This window comes from Mustela nivalis (genome assembly GCF_964662115.1).
Source record: "Mustela nivalis genome assembly, chromosome: 7".
Taxonomy (NCBI): Eukaryota; Metazoa; Chordata; class Mammalia; order Carnivora; family Mustelidae; genus Mustela; species Mustela nivalis.
Window position 1 is genome coordinate 14758594 of NC_139026.1, and position 23484 is coordinate 14782077.

Consider the following 23484-nt stretch of genomic DNA (forward strand, 5'->3'; position numbering starts at 1 on the left):
TAGAAGTAAAACTGTCCCTATTTGCAGATGAAATGATACTATATATAGAAAACCCTAAAGAGTCCACCATAAAACTATTAGAGCTAATAATAAGTGAATTCAGTGAGGTTACAGGATAAATATACAAAATAAATATAAAGAAATCCATTGCATTTCTATACATTAATAATTAAATCCCAGAAAAAGACTAAGAGAACAATCCCATTTACACATGCACCAAAAAGAATAAAATACTAGGAATAAATTTTAACCAAGGAGGTAGAAGGCCTGTACTCTGAAAACTATAAAACACTGATGAAAGAAACAGAGCACAACATAAACTAATATAAAGAAATACATGCTTATGGATTGGAGGAACTTATACTGTTAAAAGGGGCCTAATACCCAAAGCAATCAATAAAATCAACACAATCGCTTCAAAATACCAACAGTATTTTTCAGAGAACTAGAACAAATAATCCTAAAATTTATATGGGAACACGAAGTACCCCAAATAGCCAAAGCAATCTTGAGAAAGAACAAAGACACCACAATCCCAGATGTTAAGATAAACTACAAAGCTAAAGTAATCAAAACAGTAAAGCCCTGGGACAAAATGAGACATACAGATCACTGGAACAGGATAAAGAGTCGGAAATAAAGCCATGCTCATATGGTAAATTTATCAATGGCAGAGGAGGCAAGAATATACAATGGGCAAAAGACAGTCTTTGCAACAAATGGTGTTAGGAAAACAAGACAAAAGCACACCCACAAACCCCCTCAAAATAAGACGTAAATATAAGACCTGAAACCATAAAACTCCTGAGAGAGAAAACCTAGGAAGTAAGCTCTTGGACACTGGTCTTAGGCATTTATGGACATGTCTCCTCAGGCAAGGGAAACAAAAGCAAAAATAAACTATTATATATCTGTATCTATATATAGATACATATAACAAAATCTATATATAAATATACATTTTATAATATATATAACATAATTTTTATAAAATAAGATTTTGCACAGTAAAGGAAACCATCAACATAACAAAAAGGCAACCTACTGAATGGAAGGAGATATTTGCAAATGATATATCAATAAGGGGTTAACATCCAAAATATATGAAGAACATACGCAACACCAAAAAACAGGTAATCAAATTAAAAATAAGCAGAGAACTTGAACAGACATTTTTCAAAGAAGACATACAGATGGCAAACAGACACAGGAAAAGATGTTCAACATTACTCATCACCAGGGAAATGTAAATCAAAACAACAATGAGATGTTACCTCACACCAGTCACAATAGCTAGTATCAAAAAGGCAAAAACTGGGGTGCCTGGGTGGTTCAGTGGGTTAAGCGGCTGCCTTCGGCTCGGGTCATGATCTCAGGGTCCTGGGACTGAGTCCCCACATCGGGCTCTCTGCTCAGCAGGGAGCCTGCTTCCTCCTCTCTCTCTCTCTTTCCTCTCTGCCTACTTGTGATCTCTCTCTGTCAAATGGATGAATAAAAAATCTTTAAAAAAAAAAAAGAAAGGCAAAAACTACTAAGCGTTGGTGAAGATGTGGAGGAAAGGGGACCCTCCGTCCTGTTGGTGAGAATGTAAATTAGTCCAATCACTGTGGAAAACAGTATGGAAGTTCCTTGGAAAGTTCCAAATAGAAATACCATACAATTCAGTAATTCCACTCTAGCTGTTGACTCAAAATCAAAACACTAACTTGAAAAGCTATGTGCATTCCTATATTCACTGCAGCATATTTACAATAGCTAAGATATGGAAGCAGCCCAAGTGTCCATCAATTAATAGATATAGAAAATGTGGCATAGATACATAACAGAATATTACTTCACCATAAAATGAATGAGATTTTGCCATTTGCAACAAAATACGTGAACCTAGGAAGTATTATGTTAAGTGAAATAAATCAGACCAAAAAAACAAATGCCCTAGGAGTTCACCTATATGTGGATTCTAAAAACCAACCAAATGACCAAACAAAAAACCAGCAACAGCCTCATAAATACAGAGGACAAACTCGTGGTGGCCTGATGGAAGGGGGACAGGGAGTATGGGCAAACCAGGCGAAGGGAAATTATGACAGACCAACTCCCAGTTTTAAAACAAGTCAGTCACAGAGATGAAAGGTACAGCACCGAGAATATAGTCAATATTATAATAATGTTGGATAGTGACAGATGGTAACTACCCTTATTGCAGTGAGCGCTGATAATGTATAGAATTTTCCAATCACGATGCTGTATGCCTGAAACCAATGTTACACTGTAGGTCAACTACACTCCAAAAATAAACATTTTGAAAAGAGAAAGAGTCCACTCTCAAGAGACGAAGCAATCAAAAGAACCTATCAAACAAGGAATTTAAAATAACCATAGTTAATATGCCAAAGGCTCCCATGGAGAAGATAAACAATAAGGATGAACAGATGAGGAATTTCAGGAGAAAGAGCAATAATAAAAATGAAATGTTAGAAATGAAAATAAAAACAAAACATGGCAAAAGAGATGAAGAATGCCATCAACAGCTTCATCAGTAAAGTTGACATATACTAGAAAAAAAGTCAGTAAGCTTGCAGATAGGCCAATAAAAAATGACCTAAACCAAACCACAAAACGAGTGAAAAAAAAAAAGTTAAACAGAGCCTCCAAGGGCGCCTGGGTGGCTCAGTGGGTTAAAGCCTCTGCCTTCGGCTTAGGTCATGATCCCACAGTCCTGAGATTGAGGCCCGCATCGGGCTCTCTGCTTGGCAGGGAGCCTGCTTCCTTCTCTCTCTCTGCCTGTCTCTTCGCCTACTTAAGATCTGTGTCTGTGTATCTACCTAAGATCTGTGTCTGTCAAATAAATAAATAAAATTAAAAAAAAACAAAAAACAAAAAACAGAGCCTCCACGTAGTGGAACAGTATGGAAAGGTCTGACAAGCACGTAACTGAAATAACAGAAGGAAGAGAGAGAGAAGACAGAGCAGAGGATAACCGCAGGGAGTTTTCCAAATATAATGGAACACATCAAAGCACAAATCCAAGTTGAGAAAATCTCAAGCAGGATTAAACACAAAACAAAACAAAACAACTAGACATGTCATATTCAAACAGCTAAAAACCAAAGATAGAGAAAATCTTGAAGGCAGCTGGGGTCGGGGGGTGGGGGGGTGGGGAAGGCACACTGTATACCGAGTAGAAAAGATGTGCAAACATGCAAGTCAGAAAAAAATGGATTAAAATCTGTAAAGTGCTGAAAACAAAACAAAACAGAAAACTTGTGAATCTAGAACACCACCCACTGAAAGTATCTTTCAGAAATGAAAAAGATATAAAGACTTTTTTGGACCAACAAAAGCCACAATCATTCATTAGCACCAGACCGGCAATACGAGAGGTTTTAGAAGATTCTTCAGGCAGGGGATATGACAATATATCACAGAAACTGGGATTTTATGTAAAGAAACAAGGATCAAAAATCACTAGACTGAAGGTAAATTTTAAAGATTGTTTTCTGTATCTTTAACCAGTCTAAAGGATAGTTATCTAAAGCAAAAACAGTAACAACACATGTGAGTTTTGAGTATATATACGAATCCAAAACGTGTGACAGCAGCAGCATAAAAAATGAGAGGATGAATTGGGGTAGACTGTTGTGAGGTCCCTACACAACGTGGGAAGCAGCAGGATATCATCTGAAGGTAGGCAGCAAGGAAGGCAACCACTAAAAATTTTTTTGTAACAGGTATAAAGAACAGTCTGATTATGGAGAAAAAATAGAGTGATACAAAAATTTAACCTAAAACTAGGCGCAAAGAGAGGAAAATGGGATAAAAACAGAAGGAAGTAATAGAAAATAATAGGGGAAGTAGGGGACGCCTGGGTGGCTCAGTCGTTTGAACGTCCGGCTCTTGGTTTTGGCTCAGATCATGATCTCATGGGTTGTGAGATTGGGCCCCATGTGGGTCTCTGTGCTCAGTGGGGAGTCTGCTGGAAAATTCCCTCCCTCTGAATTGCCTGGGTGACTCAGTTGGTTAAGTGTTTATCTTTGGCTCAGATCATGATCTCAGGGTCCTGGGATCAAGCCCCATGCTGTTTCTCCTCTGTAGCCTGCTATATCTCCTCCTTGTACTCTCTCTCTGTCAAATAAATAAATAAAATCTTTAAAAAAAAAAAAAACAAAAAGCAAAGAAAATTCTCTCTCTGTACACCTTCCCCCATGTACTTGTGCTCTCTCTCTCTCTCAAAATAAATAAATAAATCTTAAAAAAAAAAGAAAAGAAAAGAAAAGAGGGGTGCTCAGATGGCTCCATCAGTTAAGCATCTGCTTTGGTTCAGGTCATGACCCTGGAGTCCTAAGATCGAGGCCCACGTTGGGCTCCTGGCTCAGTGGGGTCTGCTTCTCCCTTTACCGCTGCCCCTCCCCTTGATCATGCTCACTCACTCGCTTGTTCTCAAATAAATAAAATCTTAAAAAAAAAAAAGAAAACAACTAGTTAGAAGGAATTTTTAAATGAACTGAATTATTAATATTAAATGCATAGGTCTAGACATAGCAACTAGAAGTAGAAATTGTCAGATTGAATAAAAAATCAAGCGCTTACTATAATGGCTACATGAAATCTATTTTTTATGAAGATACAGGGTAACAGGGTGGAAAAGGATATGCCATGCAAACCCCGAACGATAAGGAAGAGGGGCATGAGAACATTTTTAAAGTGGTGAAACTACATCTTGATTGTACAGTCGACACTTGAACAACATGGTGTGAACTGTGTGAGCACACTTATATGGGAATTGTTTTTCAATAAATACTGCACTGTAAATTTATTTATTTATTTATTTATTTTAAAGATTTTATTTATTTATTTGACAGAGAGAGTTCACAGTAGACAGAGAGAGAGAGAGGGAAACAGGCTCCCCGCTGAGCAGAGATCCCGATGCGGGACTCGATCCCAGGATCCTGAGATCATGACCTGAGCCGAAGGCAGCGGCTTAATCCACTGAGCCACCCAGGCGCCCTGTAAATTTATTTTTTCTTCCTCATGATTTTCTTAACAGCATTTTCTTTTCTCTAGCTTACTCTATTGTAAGAATGCAGTATATAATACACGTAACATACAAAATCTGTGTTTTTGTTTTATGCCAGTTTATGTTATTGGTAAGATTTGTGGTCAACAGTCGGCTATCAGTCATTAAGTTTTGGGGGAGTTGAAAGTTATACACTTTCTTCAACTGCACAGGGGTTTGGCACCCCCAATACCTGTGTTGTTCAAGGGTCAACTGTATACACTAAAAATGGCTAATGTTGATATATATCAAGTATATTTCAATAAGCCTGAATTTTTTAAATAAAATTAAATAAAAAGCTATAAACATATATGTAATAATGTAAAATGAAATGATAGAACTAAGAACAAATTATCTGTTGTGTCAAGAAATGTAACTGGGCTATACTTACCTAGCAAGAGAAAAGGTCAACTGAACCATAAAACAAATTCTGAATGGTTCCGCATAAGTAAGTTATAAAGGCCACAAATAAGAAGATGGACAGGGTATTCAGGTATTCAGACAGATGAAAACAAAAAGAACGTAGAGGTCATGATCTTAATATCAGACAACCTAAATTCTGGGCCAAAAAATTTTGAATTAGACTTTATAATGTTAAGTGTACCAAAAAAATAATGCTAGGAGTACAATTTACAATGAAGATGTTGCAATTCATACTGAAGGTATTACACTGAAGAGAAGGCAACTAGAAATATCAAAACATTATACAACATAGCATCAACATTCAAAAACAAAAATTAAGGGATATTCAAGGTCAAATAGTTAAGCACATATTAGTAAAAAGTCTGAAACCTATTTACCTGTCTTGGTCCATAACAGTCCAAGTGGACCAGTACTAAGACAACAGAATAAATAACAATAATGTTGACCCAGATACAGATCTGTCGAAGTCTGCACTTTGAAGATAGATAGTGCTTCATTTTCCCAAGAGTCACAATATTGACCATGTATTAGAAAACACATAAAATATCAAAAGAAAAAACAGTTCAGAAAACAGTCATTAATCACTAGGCAATAAAAGCTAAAATGAATAACATAGCCAGAAAATAACAGCTCCTAACAACTGTAAGTTTTTAAGAACTTTCAAAAATTTTTTAGGGCAAAGAAGAACTCCAAACCAAAGTTGCAAAATATCTAGGAAATAACAATGTTAAAATATTACATATCAAAACTTATGGGATGCAGCTCAAATAGTGCTCAAAGAAAAACTCAAGTCTGAAATATTTATGTTGTTAAACAAGGATGAAAGAAAGTAAGTAAATCAAGCGTCAGTTGGTTTGGGTCACTGATGAAACAACAAACTATGTAGTGGGCACTCAATAAAGTGTTTGTTGAATAAATGAAGAACAGAGTAAACTTAGGAAAGTAAAAGGGATGAGTTAAATAACTTGCTGTATTAGAAAATAAAGAGTAATGGCACCAACAAATATATCCAAGAGCGTGGGTCTTGAAAAAATGAAACCGGTAACTTAATCACAGAGAAGCAACAGAAAGCCCAAGTACACCAACTGAAATGTATTAAAGCAGAAATATTGAGACACAGAGGACACTCAATGAGACTACAAATCCACTATGCTCAACCCTCAGCAAATACGTTTAAAGATCTAGAAGTGGATATTATGTAATTTACCAAAACTTACCTCCGAGAAGACAGAAAATCTAAACTAACCAATTACTATGGAAAAAGAAATAAGAAAAATTTCAAAGACTTACTCCCACAAAACACCACACTCAGATGCCTTCAAAGGGGAATTAATTCTTCAGAGACTTCAAGAGCAAATAATTTCAATGCTATTTAAAGTGTGTCAGAGCACAGGGAAAAATGGGGGTAGGGAGAAGCTTCCAGATTTCTTTTATGAAGCAAGAATAACATTGATACCAACAACTAATGATGATTAAACACAAAAAGAAAATTGCAGACCAGGGCGCCTGGGTGGCTCGGTGGGTTAAGCCTCTGCCTTCGGCTCAGGTCATGATCTTAGGGTCCTGGGATCGAGTCCCGCATCGGGCTCTCTGCTCAGCAGGGAGCCTGCTTCCCTATCTCTCTCTCTCTGCCTGCCTCTCCATCTACTTGTAATTTCTCTCTGTCAAATTAATAAATAAAATCTTAAAAAAAAAAAAAAAGAAAACTGCAGACCAATCTCACTCTATGGCTGTGAGGCAGAACCTCTAAATAAAACATTAACAAATAAAATCCTGTAGCACATTAAAAAAATATACTATGAGCAAGTGGGGTTTATTCTAAGAATGCAAGAAGGTTCAGTATTAGGAAACAGATAATGTAATAATTTCCATAGATGATGAAAACCATTGGATAATATTCAACAACATCCTTCACAAAACGTTTAATGAATTAAGAAAATACAGACATTCCCTAACATGATAAAGTTTATCAATCTTAATTCAAAAGCCAGCACAATGTTTAATGGAGAAACACTAGATGCATTTTCATTAAAGTCAAGAACTTCAACATGTTCTTGAGGCATAAGCCAATGTAATTAGGTAAGAGAAATAAATGAGAGGTATAAAAATTAGAAAAACAACAGTAAAACTATTTGCATTTATAGATAATAGGATTCTAAACATGGAAAATGTAAGAACCTGAAAAAAGAAATACAACAACAAGATAAGCTTGGCATAGCCAGCTCCAAATATAACCACAGACATCAATAACTTTCATAGACATAAACCACCAACTGTCAAGAGCTGTAGAGGAGAAGACTGCACTCACAATAGCAACAGATAGATAAATATCTAAGAATAAATTTTTTAAATGTGTAAGATTTAAATGAAAAACATTTACAGGGGTACCTGAGTGGCTTCAATGGGTTAAAGCCTCTACCCTGGGCTCAGGTCATGGTCCCAGGGTCCTGGGATCCAGCCCCACATCAGGCTCTGTGCTCAGCAGGGAGCCTGCTTCCCCATCTCTCTCTCTGCCTGCCTCTCTGCCTACTTGTGATCTCTGTCTGTCAAATAAATAAAATCTTTAAAGAAAAAAAAGAAAGAAAAACATTTACAGTATTCCTACAGTCACAAAATGAAGATCAGAATAAATGTCAAGGCAAACCATGTTGTTAGGAATTCTCAGTATCATAAATACATAATTCTCCCTAAATTGGTCTCTAAATGTAATGTAATCCCAGTAAGAATACATGTGTAAGTGCGATCTATGAGCTATCGAAATAGGCAAACTGATGACAAGGTAGTTCATATGGAAATTTTTAAAAATTATTAAAAATTATTTAAAAATTTAAAAAAATTTTTAATTGTTAAATTATTAAAAAAAGAAAGTAAGTAAGAGGAGCTTGTCCTACTAACTATTAAATATGTTTAAAAGTACAAAACCTAAAGCAGAGTGACCGTGGAACATGAATGCAGAGAAGTATCAATGGCATGGTCCAAAAACTGCCTCAAATACATATAAAATTCACTATATATAAAAAAAGGGCATCTCCACTCTGAAGAAAAGATGGAATAATTGGCATACGGTGCTGGGAGAACAGGAGAGCTGCTGAGGAGAAAACAAAGCCATACTTCTCATCTTACCCCAGGATGCGTTCCAGATTGAACAAAAATTCAAAAGTACAGAATGAAACCATAAAGTTAGTGTGATAAACCATGGGAAAATTACTTAATCGTTGGAATGGGGAGGACTTTTAAAGCTAAGATACCGAATCCAAAAGCCATAAAGCAAGGACTGATAAATTCAACTACATAAATCGATTTCTGGGTGGCAAAGACAAAACAATGACAACAAAATGAGAAACTATTTGCGACTCTTAACACGGATAAATGGTTATTATACCTAATAAATAAAGAGCTCCTGGGGATGCCTGGGTGGCTCAGTCAGTTAAGTGTCTGCCTTTGGCTCAAGTCATGGTCCCAGGGTCCTGAGATGGAGCCCTACGTCAGGGCTCCCTTTCTCCCTTTCTCCCCTGCTCATGATCTCTCTTGCTTTCTCTCTCTTTCTCAAACAAATAAATAATATCTTAAAAAAAAAAACTCCTATAAATCAATGCGAAAACCATCAACCACCAAATAGAAAAATGATCAGAAGATAAGAACTGAGCGGTCACAGGAAAGAAAACAGAAGTTGCTCTTAAAGATATGAACAGATACTCAACTTCACTCATAATAAAAGAATGAGAAAAGTTTAAATCATACATCCTTTGAACCAGAAATTCAGCCCTATAGGAACTTATTCTGCACACATATGTCATCTAGTGGGATAAGTGGTACCCCCTCCCCACTCCCCAGTATGTCCACCTGAATGTGTGAAGGTGACCTTATTTGCAGTGTGATTAAATTAAAGGTCTTGAGATGAGATCTTGGATTAGCTGGGTAGGCCTTAAATCCGATGACAAGTGTCTTTATGCGACAGAGAGAGACACAGGGAGCAGGAGTCAATGTGAAGACAGAAGCAGAGACCGGAGGGAAGCATCTACAAGCCAAGGAACACCAAGGACTCCAGCCACCACGAGAGGCTGGGAGACAGGCACAGAGTACGTCTCTGGAAGGAACCAATGCTGCCAACACCTTGATTCCAGAATGCTGGCCTCCAAAACCGTGAGGGAAGTCATGTCTGTTATTTTAAGCCACCCAGTTTGTGCTACTTAGTTGCTGCAGCCCTGGGAAAGCTAATGTACCCTGCCCCCTGAAAAAGAATGTACAGCATCCATCACAGCATTATTTGTAGTAAAACAAGGCTGGAAACATAAAGACAACTGATTACATCCAGTCCAGTGGGAACAGTATGCAAGCACAAAAAAAGAATAAAATCTCTTTACAGACTGATGTGAAATGTTTTCTAACAGTCCTAATAGGAAACAGAGGCCACTCAAAATAGGAGAGATTATTTACAAGGGACACGTCATGAAGGTGTCCATAGGCACAAAGGAGCCCGTGATGGAGACTCTGCTGTGGGGTGGGGGGTGAGGGGCAGCAGGCTCTCACCCATCCCATGTCCAAGAGACAAGCTTCCAACCTAAGCACAGGTACTCCGGGAGAATTTGAATTTGGTGGTTTGGTGGTGGGGGTGTGTGGATGGCCACGGCCAGCCTGAGGTGACCTCCCAGGGAGAGAGACGAGTCCGTCTCCTGACTTCCCTCTTCTCCCTCCCTCCTGGATGCTGTCTTCCCTTGAAGATAGGGAAACAGAGCCTTGTGAGGTACTCCCTTTGGTCCAGCCCCCGGGGAAGGGGGCAGTGTGGGGCATGGTAGGGAGTGATCTGGAGGCGCAAGGAAGCCCCAGCATAAGCTCCATGATTTTTTTTTAAAGCAAAGTGCAGAATAGTATAATAGAGTATATCACCGTTTCAGTGGGAAAGAAAAAAAGAATATGATGTATGCATTGGTTATATGCGCTCAGTAGATCTGGATGGACCCTGCTGAACCTCATCCCGCGCCAAGAAAATGACTCAATTTGATGCTTTATGGAGAAGTCTGGGGTACCTAGGGAACAGGAGTTGGTAGGGAAAGACTTTTCACCATTTCCGCATTATACCTTTTGAATTTTGAACCACACAAATGGTTCAAAATGTTCCAATTTTTATTTATATTAAAAACTGTAAATCAAATTGAATTTTTAAAAGCCCAATGTCTGCGGCCTTTACAAGGGAGAGCACCAGAGAGTGCGTGATTACATTCAGTGAGAGAGAGGCAGGAACAGCACGAGCTAAGGACGAGTCACAAGAAGAAGCGTACCCACCTGTCAGGTAACGCCTGCAGCACGGTGGGCATCAGCACCCCCGAGATAGCTTTGTAGAGGATGGAGTCACATACGCCGACGATGTTCACCACCGTGGAGGAGCCCAGCACAGGCAGCATGTGGGGGGGCATTCCTTGCCAAAAGTGCAGAAGGAAACTTTGAACCTGTATCAACACCCAGAAAGGAGAACCATGAGGTTAGGAGGCCCTTCCATCAAAGCCAGGGGTCCCACCAGCCTGCAGAGGGGTCGTCTGCTCCCCCTTGCTGTGCAGGGGTGGCCCCAGCCCCAGCCCCATCCTCCCCCTGCCCATCTAGGCATGCTTCCGGCTGCAGAACCACCTGGCCTCACAGCCTGGGGTCAAGTCTGTCCTGCCAGAGAGGACGAGCACGGTAACCCATCCCCCCCTTCAGGCTCCCCGTGGTCCAGGGAAAGATTAAGGAACTGAGAGCCCCAGTGCTCACTATTCTTTGGGCCTGTTGGGGCCTTTGGGTGTTCTCGAAAAGAAGGGAATGATGTGTGAGGTGCTGTTAAAAGGAATGTATCTGGAATGTATCTTGAACTTTGCGTACCCAAACCGGAAGAAAATGCAAGGACCTCTTCCTATCCAAATTCCTCCATCTCTCCAAAGAGCCCTGGCTGGCTGTGGCCGCTGTGGGATGCTAGATGGTAGTATGTGGACGAACCATGTGGGCACTCCCACCCCAACCACTAGCACAGAGCAGAAATACAAGCGGCACTGGAGAGAGAGCCTTATCCACATCAAGGCAGGGGCTCTAGCTGTGCCATTGCTGAGGAAGTGGCAGAGCACGTGTCTAAGGCAGACAACTCTTCAGGGGCCTGTACACCTCCATCTTCTCCCATGTGAGCTGGAGGTCAGGGAGACAGCGGGGTGTGGGCCCGGGGTGCAGGACAAGGTAAGGGAAGTGGAGGGAAACAGCAGAGACGGTTAACTAATGTACCTGATACTATTAAAATACCTAGAATTAAAAAAACATTTGTAGAGTTTAGCTAACACTGAGGAGTGTCTCATCTTGAAGACAGGGAACAAATGACTAAATCTTTGTGAATTCTCATAGGCTCCACTTGGTTCCTGGACTATGTGTCCTTCTTTCCCCCACAGATGGGTTCTCTCAAACCCCCACCTGCAGCATTACCCACATTCCTGGCTCCTAAATCAACCCTGATCCAACGCAAAAGATAATTTGGTACCCTCCCTCTCCCCTCCCCGTCTCCTACTTTGGAGATGGGATTACTTGGGCATCTGTTTTATTTATCAAGTCACTACGACAGACCAGGCACTTTGCATGGGTGCTCTCACTGAATACTTGTATTACTACAGCTGAGAATCCTTGCTCCCACTTTGCAGAGACATTAACTTATTTGTCCAAATGCAGACAGCAAGCATGTCAGGGAAGGATGAGTCGGAGCCCATGTCTGTCCACAGATCATTCCACAGATCAGTCTTGTGGCTAGTTTGTTCTTCTCATGGTAACAGCTCTTCTACCCCATACCTGACACCCACAGCTCTTCTTGGACTGCTGCTCACTTCCCAGCTTTCTACCCCTGTCCTCATTACCCCTGTCTTCATGACCCCTGTCCTCACGACTTGCAGTGTCCTTCAGGCCCCTCTCAGGGGTAGGGTCTCGCCTTCCTCTGACCAGGCTACCTCTGACTCCAGCCTGGTGACCTGAGATCAGCCTCCTGTGGACAGACTTCCTTGACATCCATGGCCTGGCCTGGGTGCAAGGCTAATGGGATCAGGCATGGGGAGAAAGCACGCCCCTGGGCTTTGTAGGGGGCCCATGGTATCGAGCAAAACCATGATCAATGTGGTGAATGAAGCTCAGGTTTGTAAACTGTGACACTTAAATCACTGATTCCCTTTATTCTATAACAGTGACAATATTGCAGAGTATTCAGGCAGACTAGAACTTAAAACAGAAAATGCAGATGAGCGAAAACTATCTTCCAGAGTTCCAACCCAGACCCCACTACCAACCAGGGGTGTACTGTCTCTCAGCTTAGAGATAGGTAAGCTTCCTCACCTGTGAAATGGCAGTAAAGGTAGCACTTACAGCATAGGTTTTGGTAAAGATTTCTGTAAGTACCTATGTTAATGCTTGGCACATGGTAGATACTTACTAAAGGTTAGTGGCAGTGGTGATTACATCATGCAGACACAGCCACTACTGGCCCCAAGAAATCCATGGGCTCCCCCTAAGCTTTGTGATACCTTGCCTAAGCTTCTGAGTGTTACCCAGTCAGGATGCCCACCGCAGCTCTGCTCGCCTGTCAAGGCTCTTGCTCTGACATTGGGATGGCTGGTGACTGACTGCTGGCTGGCTTGAGCCTAGAGATGGTCAGGGCTCTTGGCTAAGTGCTTTCTTTCTAGAGGACCCTCCACTGTTCCCTGAGGCCAGCTTGTCCCTGGGCATCAGGGTCCCCGGGTCCTAGACCTCCCTGCCTGCCCTTCTAATACTGCCTAGAAACCTCTGCCCAGTTGATTCCTATGATTTGCTAGATTCTGAATTCATCTGTCTTTCTTAGCTTTCCTTGCATGCAGCCCTACTCTTTTTTTTTTTTAAATATGTGAGCAGTCAATTTCTAGCTGAAATTCTGGAAAAGATCAGCGGCTGTGTAGTTAAAACTAATCTGTGGAAAATCAGTCTTTAGCAGGCATCTATCTGTTTTAATCCTGCTCAGCTTGCACAGGGAGCCCTGATCAGTCCTCAGTCTCCTGAGCAGCCTTTGGAGAGGCGGGTATTGGGTCAGTTTTAACCTCCCTTTTCACCCTCCACATTTTAGGCCATTTAATGTCCTACGGTACTCTTTCTTCAGAGTGAGGAGGAAAGGAAGAAGGGAGAACAGTGGAAAGCTCAAGAGCCTAGACTTGGAAGTTGGGTGTGAAATGGACAGGCAGAGTGTTACACAGGAGGGGGAGCAGGTAGGACCTCCTAGGATGCTGGGTATGAAGGGTAAGGGGAGTAGAAGCATCAAGATTCACAGCATGAGCCACTGGTGGGGGGGGGGATTCTGAGAAGGGAAACACAAGTTCAGGTGGAAAGTCAGAGCTCTGATTTAGCCACATTAAGTTGGATGTCAAGTCAACAGTCTGGAGCTCACGCAGAAATACCTAAATAGGAAACCTGTTGGCTTTTGTAAAATAGAGATCACGTCTACCCAGTACAGGACCCAATAAGATCATGGAGGCAAAATGCCTGGTAGCATGTAGGGAACTAACAAACAGAAAGGGGTTATCAGTCCAAAGGGAGGAGGTTTCCTTATTCCTTGTAAGAGGCGACATCGTCAGAGGCAAAGGAGGGAAAAGCACGAGTTTTCTGGATTATCTACTTCAGTCCCCTGAACTCCCAGTTCTTTCCTTCTTGGTTCAGTGAAGCATCAGGAGAAGATTTCCTTATGAGTACCTATGTGGGCTTTCTATTTCTTTTCCATATCTGTTCTTTACTTCATCCTGAAATATACTAGCACCTTCTGAAAACACATCACATAACTTCCAGTCAGGGGTGCTTAGTTGCTACGGCATTGAAAGGATCTCAACAAAGCATTAGCCACCAAAATATCTATCATATCTTATGCTCTGATTTCAAAATCAGACACTTCCAGGAATTCTCATGTAGATAAAATGATCATCTCCATTTTAGGGCCAAAGAAAAAGAGGCTCAGAGGGATTAAGTACTTTGCTCAAGGTCACAGGCTGGTAAGTAGTGGATTTGGACTCAAACACAAGACCTCTGGACTTGACAGCTCTTTATGCAATGTAGTTTGGAGAAGGCTTTGCAGGGAGTCCCCTCTGTGCAGACTGGGGCTCTCTGTACTTGCCTGACTGGGCCACAAGGCCATGGCACTTTTACATCCCTCCACCCATCCATCCATGCTCTCATCTCCCCAACAAGTATTTACCGAAAGCCTAAGAATATGGGTAATGTGGATACAGGAGCAAACAAGACAGACAAACACGGTAGGAGACAAACAGTGAGTCAGCCAACAAGATCATTTAAGAATGTGATACCAGCATTAGTTATAACCTCAACCCTTAAAGATCTTAAAGACCTGAAGCAAACTGCAAGGTCAAGGTGTACCACATGCACCTACCATCCACTTACCCATGACTTTCCTCAGCCGTGGGAGAAAGCCATGCCCATCAAAAGGAAAATAACCCCCTTCATTCTTTTGTGGCTGGGTGAATGAACCACACTTTGATTACCCATTTTAAGAACAGCCACCAAATATCCCTGCCAAGGGCATGGGAAGAATATTGGACTGCAGGTGTCAGGTGACAAAAGAGGTAGCCATGACTTTGGCCCTAACCAAATGTGTGTCCTTGAGCCAGTCTTATAACTCTCTGGTTGACATACCTGACAAGCATTCCTATGACCTTGTATAGTTTACAAAGGGTTTTTGCTAAGCATTGTCTCATCTTCACCTTCCAGGAACCCACTGCATTAAAAAGGCAGGGATGATATTTTTACCTTTATTTCTAGGATAAACAAGAACGGCCTTCACGGCAGAGCCTGGGCTCGGAGTCTGGCACTTTCCCCACAAGAAACGTGGCCCCCTCAAGGTTTCCGCAGCCTTCACTGTATACTCTGCATCCTACTCCTGATGTGCATTCCTGTTTTCCCCCCTGTGGGCTGGGTCTTACTTCTTGCCCCATTCCTGAGACCTACAGCAGGAGCACGGCCCCGTTAAGTGCCCAGTAAGTGCTGGAATTAATGCATGGAATTAAGTGTATTGAGAGGATGAGCCTGAGTTTTGAGATGAGTAAAGTACATACGAATGTAAGGGGACCCTGTCTCTAGTTCTGTGGCTAGTACTTGTCATGGAGAGGGACAGCTGGCCACTAGAGCTCCCCAAGTTCCTCTTCTGTGGGAGAGAAATGCCGCCCAGTGAGGACATCACGGTGGGGCCAAGAGAACAGCTTCTGCCAATGGAACATGCGCGAAAATGATGCCTTTTATTTCCAGGCTGACAATGTTAAGAAACGGGTAGGTCTTCCCTGTAACCTTTTCCCCATCTGTCGGCTGAACAATGAGGACGCCAAGGCCTGCAGGAGCCTGGGTCCCTCAACTACCCCCAGGAACCAGCCTGCCCCCTGTGAGCGCCCACGCTGGGTCGCGACAGCGGTGGGAAATAAACTTCTAATGTATTTAGACTTGGGGTTATTAGCTACAGAAGCCAGTGTGGTCTGAACGGAGCACGAACCTCTATTTGCTCTCATCTCAGTGACCTTGGGGTGTAAGACATAAACAGCCAAACCACAACAAGAGAGAAAGCAGTGATTTTTTTTTTTCTTTTTTAAAAGAACCCACTTAGGGACGCCTGGGTGGCTCAGTTGGTTGGACAGCTGCCTTCGGCTCAGGTCATGATCCCGGAGTCCCCGGATCGAGTCCCACATCAGGCTCCCAGCTCCATGGGGAGTCTGCTTCGCTCTCTGACCTTCTCCTCGCTCATGCTCTCTCTCACTGTCTCTCTCTCAAATAAATAAATAAAATCTTTAAATAAATAAATAAATAAATAAATAAATAAAATAAATAATAAGAGAACCCGCTTAAATGGCTGCTCAATGAATTGGGAGATTCCAACCATCTCATGAATAAAAGCCGAGAGCAGGAACAGGAGTCCTTCTCTACCAGCACCCTGCCATCTCCTTTGGACCCATGAGCCCAGTGCCAGCTCGCAGGCGACCACCTGCGCCCCAGTTACTGAGGGAACAGTCCGTGACCTCTCACAGGTAAGCACAGTGCTCAGTGAATGCTCACTGCGGTGAGCCACGGGGGCAGAAAGGCACAAGAATGTGCGGGAGAGAGCACTTTGTGCTACATGCCATCTTGTACCCTCCCCTCTCCCACAGGGAGCACCCCAGCCCCCCCCCCCACACCCCCGCTCTGAAACCCACACCAGGGAGTCTCTGGGATCTCATCCACCAATAGCTCCTGGTTTTTACAGCCCCACTGGAGCCTGCATCGTCCTCTAATTCAATGTCTACCACCTATGCCAGAGGTGTGGGGCGGGGGAGGGGTTTGGATTTTTTTTTTTTTTTTTTTTTTTTTTGCCTCAAGGCATTTTCTGGAATCAGAAAGGCCTCAGGTTTATGCGGTGAAACGAGTGGCTTCTGGCTGTCCCTCTGGAAGGCTTTCTTGGTTGGCATTTTAGGCAAGAAGGTTTATTTTACGGTCTCTCTGGTTATGTAACTTGTCCTTCATCCTCTCCTGTTTCTCCTCTCCATTCCTTAACTGTACTATTTTAAAATAAAAAGAAAATGGGGCCTCAGGAAAAAATTAAATCCAAAATATAGGAAAGCTTTCCTCCTGTCTCTCCGAACCTATAATACCGGGGATAACAGTAACCCTGCGAAACCGTCTACCTCGTAAGCCAGTGGGGCAGGCGACAGTGCATGAGTCAGATCAAGGAGCGGGCCATGCCACCTGCTGTCCACACAGAAGATGTGTGAAATGGGGGTAAGGACAGCATCTGCTTCCCGGGATCACCAGCAAGATGATGGGAGCTGACGCACCACAGGGGTTTCCAAAGGCCTGGCACCCAGTAGGGGCTCTCAAAACAGGAGCTCCTGCTACCATGATATTTTAATACAGAGTGTTCTGTGGCTCAACCTTGACCGACCTACCTCATCGAAGTTGGCTCGTATTACAGTGTCCAGTATTCTCTGACAGTGTGTTCTGTACATCATAATAAAGGTAGAGACCTGTGGGGAGAAGGGGGGTCAACAATAAAAGCATAATTAATAGACATTACCACTGTCTCCCCTTGGAATTTCAATTTTCGTTTATTCCCTGTTGAGGGGATGAAATCCACTTAACACCTACTCATCCTGTAAGACCCAAGTAAGTCTGATTTTCCTTTGTGGTTCTCTCTGGCCCTGGGGTCTCTCCTCTGTGCTTCTGGACATGTCTCTGTCCAGCAGAGCACCTGCCCTGGGATCCAGTGGAAAGCGTGGGCTTCTCTCTCTCTCTCCCAGTCCCCACACCTGAGACCATGGGCCCTGGGAAAATTTAAATGGCATATTATTCCTACTCGTGTATCTAGCGCTTTGCACGGCCCCTGGCCCACCACAGAGTTCAGTAGGACGTTATTAGATTCTCCTCATCAGCTGAGATACTGAAGAATTAAAACCCAATGAATACTTATTGAAGGATGTTTGCCAAAAATCACAAAAAGACATTCAGAAATTTCCTGGAATCTGCTCAGTAGAAGAATATCTCCAGATCTATTTATCCAAGAATTTTAAAGCTACAATATAGGAAGTTTATTGATATATTTTAAAAAAAGCAACTTTAAGGGGAAAAAAGTTACTAGTTCTTAGATTTAAAGCATTTACAGATACTCATCTGGCTCCAGAATGCAGACATGCATTCATTTATGTAAACTTGTGCACGGACATCCATCTCCCCGCCTCGACCATGAAACTCCTGGGAGCAGGATTCATGCCTCAGTTACAGCGTGTCCCAGCTCCCAGGGGATCCGTAGACAGCAGACGCTCAGCGTTTGCTAGTGCACTGGGCTGTGTCAAGATACGCAGGTGAGAGATGTATTTTCAGGCATTTTCTCCAAATGCCCTATGACCCAAACTATCTGACTCACGGTACCCTATAAAGTCTTCTTTGTCTATGGGACTATGATTTCACCACATCCTCTGCAGCACACAGGGACACCAACTCAATCCTATTAAAAAACCAATCCACAATCTAGAGCCAAAAGGGTTCTTCCTTCGTGACATGAGACAGTGTGGCATCATAGATGAGGAGGTAGGGAGGTTAGATAGGTAGATAAACTTTTTGTTTTAGGAGAGTACTGAATTTGCAGGCAAGTTCTGAAAATAGTATGGGGAGCTCCTATATGCCTCACACCCATAAGTCCTATTGCTAACCTCTTACATTAGGGCGGTGCATTTCTTACAACTAATGAATAAATTTGGGTACATTATCATTAACTAAGGTCCATATTTTATTCTGATTTCTATATATGTTTTAAATTTTTTTTAGAGGGAGAGTGTAAGCATGTGAGTCGGGGGGGGGGGCAATAGTGCAGAGGGAGAGGGGATGAGAGAGAATCCTAAGCAGACTCCACGCCCACTGCAGAACCCGATGCCGGGCTCGATCCCATGACCCTGAGGATCAAGACCTGAGCCAAAATCAAAAGTCTGAGCCACCCACGCACCCCTCTATCTTTATATTTTTAAAGTCACCATTTTGCACTGAGAGGGAGAGAGGTTGTGTGTGTTGTGAGAGAGAGAGAGAAAGGGAAGCCACCCACTCCCAGCAACACCTCAGATGTGGTCACCTTCTCCTCAGGCAGACTGGCTGGCAGATTCAGATCTTTGACATTTGGAAACTCTGGCAGCAGCGTTCCAAGTTTGGAGCGGGGTGAATATGCCACCGTCTGTTTGCTCACTTCTTTCTTGCCTGTCTCGCTCACCCAGGCAGCTCCTTTCTTGGAATACATCACATCATAATACTGGGAGCTCTCCTTCACCGCAATGCCGTAGTAATGATACCTGGGCCAGAGAGGGAGGGGGCGGGGGAGGGAGAGGGAGAGAGAGAGAGAGAGGAGACCCATATGTACTTTATCAAGTGTGGCTTCCAGGGAGGGGGTCCCCAAGGCCAAGGATGGTTGGGCCCACCCTCCCTGGGCTAGAAGAGTTAACTCTCTTGGGAGACTTGACATCTCAGAAATCTAGAATTAAACCAAAGTTCCAAGTTGCCAGCCATCAATCAGGCAGGTAAAAATAACCCAAATTGCCTCCTACAGAAAATGTTAAGTCAAATACTTTGCAAAGCAGAAAGGCGGGGATGCAAAAAATTTCCATTGGTATTTAGTCTCTTGTATTGTGCCAGTGTGATCTCAGAGGAACAGAACTCGGGGGTCCTTTTCGGTGAAGACCCAAGAAGAAGGGTGTGTTTGCAAGCCCTAACTGCACCACTGCCACCAATTCACTGGCCCAGATCTTCCTTAGTCAATAAAGATAGTCTTAACTGGATTTTCAAAAGATACAGTCAGCGGCTCCCTTGGCACTGGATAGGTAAAAGGCCGAAACTTTTCATTAACTCAAGTGGGCTTAGTAATAGCAACATTTTCCATGAAGACAGAAGAAGGGACAGAAGCTACATTTTGTTTAGATTTTAGCTACAGAAACTCCTGAGTGCTTGCCCCATGCTAAGCACTTTGCCAACCGCTTTACCTACATTTGGACTTTGGAAACTACTACTAGGAGATGGGGATTATTACACAGTCTTTCTACAGATGAGCAAAAGGAAGGAAGGAGGCTTATGACACGTGCCCTAGGTCATCCAGCTTTCTAGAAGAGGTTCTTGAACACCCGTCTCTCTGACCACGAAGGCACTATGCTGCCCTAGCAGAAAACACCACGGGAGGCGACTACAAACTCTGAGTCACTTACGCAGCGTAATAAAAATACAGATGCCTAGGCCCTTCATAGACCTACAGATTCAGAACAGGGGAGTGGGACGCAAGGATCAGCACTGGGGCAAGCACCTCGGGTCATTCTGACGCACGTCAATTTGAGACTGACCAGCCTACTCTGTAGAGCACCTGAATTACATTCCCAGCTCTATGATCCCCAGTCACTGGAGATGCTGTCACGATTTACTATTACATGACGCTCATCCCAGCAGCTAATGTGGTGCTAAGCACTCTAGACACATTACCTTATTTAATTTCACAAAACCCCCGTATATCTGGAATTAACTATTAGCCCCGTTTTACAGACCAGGCAACTAAGGCCTGGGGAATTGAAGTAACCCACCCAAGATCCCCCAGTTGAACAGAGGCAGGATTTGAACCTCTGAAGTGCTTTAACTACTAAGCCAGGGATTCTCCAACTTTAGCTACTAATAAGAATCACCTACAAAACATTAAAATACAGACTCCTGGGCTCCACCCCACCCCCAAAGATTCTGATTCAGTAGATCTAGAGTAGGTTTCTATAGCCACACGGCAATGCTAGTGGAAGAAATTCATGGACCTCGCTTTCAGAAACGCTGTACAGCACATAAATTACTCATTGCTGCTCGCGGAGGTACGGTTGGGGGTAGTCCTCAAATAATACCGGGAAGAAAGCATTCTGAGTTAGGGGAGAGGCTTCACGGGGAAGGGAGATGAGCACACATAACCTCCCCTTTCCCTGCCCCCCTTATCCTGATACCATTCTGTGATATTTCTGCTTAGTGGGCATCTCGCCTCTATCTGAATGCCTCCTGGGATGAAGAACTCAGGCCCTCCGAAGGCAGCCCAGTTCATTTTGGGTCGGGACAGTTATCAGAAAGTTCTTCTTTGTGTTGAGCTGCTCTCTGTCTTCTGCACCTTCTACTTCCCAACTGTCATAACTGCCAGCGGCAGGGAGAGGTACCCTGGGGCGGGGGAGGGGCGGGGGAGGGGCGGGTTCCGTGGCTCCAGGACTGTCCTCCAGGCAGCCAGGCGGTTAGGACACGCCTCCTGAACCTTAACAAAGTTCCCCTTTATAATCTCTTGAGATCAAGGGACCGATAGCATATTCAGATCAGACCACTTCTTGATTTTCCAGAGAGTATGCTGCTGAGAGCAGCCATTTCAGCGAAGCTGTTGCTCTGCTTTGAAAAATGTCTCGGTTTTTTTGTTTCAGTTCTGTAGGACAGGTCAACACAACTCACACTCCCCCCTCCCCCACCATATATTCTGTCAAGGTAAATTTGTTGAGGGATTTTTTTTTTCTCCTAAGGCCAACTGGCAGGTTGGAGGATGAGAGCTTCCTGTTACCTTTCAAACGGTTGAAAGTGTGACCAACCTGGGCAGGGGGTTCCTTGTGGAAGGGATACCATGCAACTGACACCACGGAATTTTTAAAAAAGATAGTGCCCAGTTTGCCTATTTCTGGGTTAAAGAAGAAGAAAACCAAAAACAAAAACAGGTTCTCACATGTAGGCAGAAGGTAACTCTCTCCAAGTTTATAAAGGATGGGAAACAGTTCTATTCCATCTTTACCACCTTTCCTCCCCGTCTCTACTATGGTGCTATTTTTGCAGTCTTATTTCTACTCCTCTCTCTTAGAGATGAGCAAAAATGTATTAGACCCAGGGACTTTTCAAAGACCCACTCATTTCCGTTCATGCAACACTGTTCCTACCAATCTGAGGACTGAATTGCCCATTGTGTGCCAACCCCTGGGCTTACCAGCAAATAAGTAAGGAGGGGTGTGGTTTTGTACTCCCTACTCTTCTTACCAAGGCTGAAGGCTCACTTTTAAACAAATACTGGATTTTTTTTCTTTACAGATGAGATTTGTACTTTAGAGCAGTTACTTTGGAAAATTATTAGAAATTTATTCCAAAATATCTCCTGCTCAAAATATTTCTGTAAAGCTCATTGGAAATTGCCCCAAGAGCTTCTGAGCCACATACACACAAAATGAGTCTTGTTATTTTCTAGAGCTTTACTGCCCCCCACCAAAAAAGGGGTTTTCCCAGTTTGATCACTTTTTTTTTTTAAGATTTCATTTATTTGACAGACAGAGATCACAGTTAGGCAGAAAGGCAGGCAATGGGCATGGGGGCGGGGTGGGGGGGGAGGTAGGCTCCCCCCTGAGCAGAGAGCCCAATGCGGGGCTCAATCCCAGGACCCCAGGATCATGACCTGAGCTGAAGGCAGAGGCTTTAAGACACTGAGCCACCCACGTGCCCCTGATCACCTTTTTTTAAACCTAACTTGGCTCCAAAGTTAAATCCACCTGGGGAGGACAGGAATGCTGCCCAGGGACAGGAGGAGCAGGGGGAGTTGGGGGACATTACGGGACATGCTGCTTTTTGAAGTATAACCCTCAGTTTCAAGTCTTAACAAGTCCTATATAGTTGGTTTTTGTTTTTGTTTTTGTTTTCTTTTTAAGTGTCAATATTTTGTGTATCAGTATGTGCTGATCTGCTACTGGACATGGTCAAAGCATTAGAAATGCTACATAATAAGGCACCCTCTAGTGGAGTCACCGTGTACATCAACATAATAAAGGTTCTGAGAAGTCCTGCATAAAGGAACCTGTTGAATGAACTCCGTGCTTTCCAAATATATGTGGCAAACAGAGCTTTTCCACAGAATACCTGTTAATGTCCAATAATTTTTGAAACACCCTTTGAGGCAAACCTTCTAAATCAGATTTTAGTGAAGGCTACGCAGTGAAGGCAGAGATTCCCTCCCCACAACTCCCGCATAGAAGAAGAGGTCCATGCATCCTTCTAACTTTCCAGGACTCTTCCCAAAGGGCCTTTCCTGGGCTACCCTTTCTAAGCTAGGCCACTCTCCTTTGGTTATTTCCTATGACAAGCCTCTTTGTCATAATCTGTGTATCTTGTTTTGATCTGTTTTCCCCACCAGACTATACCCTCTGGGAGGACAGGTGATGTGCACCTGCTCTGTCCATGAGACACACAGAAAGTGTGACAGCAGATACGGGCTGGCTGCTTGATGGCACGCCCTGTGTACCAGGGTCTGGCTGGACCCCTCCACCCCATCTCTTTTACAGGGATTGGTGCAAGTAGCTTCTCTGGTCGACTGGATACTATCAGAGTAGAAAATGTGCTCAGCAAAGCAATCCAAGGAACTAGAGATGGTCCACGAAGCCTCCAGTGCTCTTCTAAGTGATGGCCAAGACCATTTGACAAAAACACCAAAAGGCAGGGTGGCCCAAAGTCAGATTCCT

General features: G+C 43.1%; 1 protein-coding gene across 5 annotated transcripts in view; it reads right to left on the reverse strand.

Moving 5' to 3' along the window:
* RFX4 (regulatory factor X4) overlaps nucleotides 1-23484 on the reverse strand; it is a 157452-nt gene that overhangs the window by 54176 nt on the left and 79792 nt on the right. For 4 of the 5 annotated variants that reach the window (XM_082740566.1, XM_082740565.1, XM_082740564.1 and 1 more), the window contains 3 exons: nucleotides 19083-19296; nucleotides 17410-17487; nucleotides 10763-10926 (listed from right to left, as the gene is read on the reverse strand). In XM_082740566.1, the coding sequence (XP_082596692.1) occupies nucleotides 10763-10926; nucleotides 17410-17487; nucleotides 19083-19296 (456 nt within the window). Of the gene's footprint in view, nucleotides 1-10762; nucleotides 10927-17409; nucleotides 17488-19082; nucleotides 19297-20964; nucleotides 21115-23484 lie in introns of those variants that run through there. The other variant, XM_082740567.1, reaches the window with a different exon arrangement.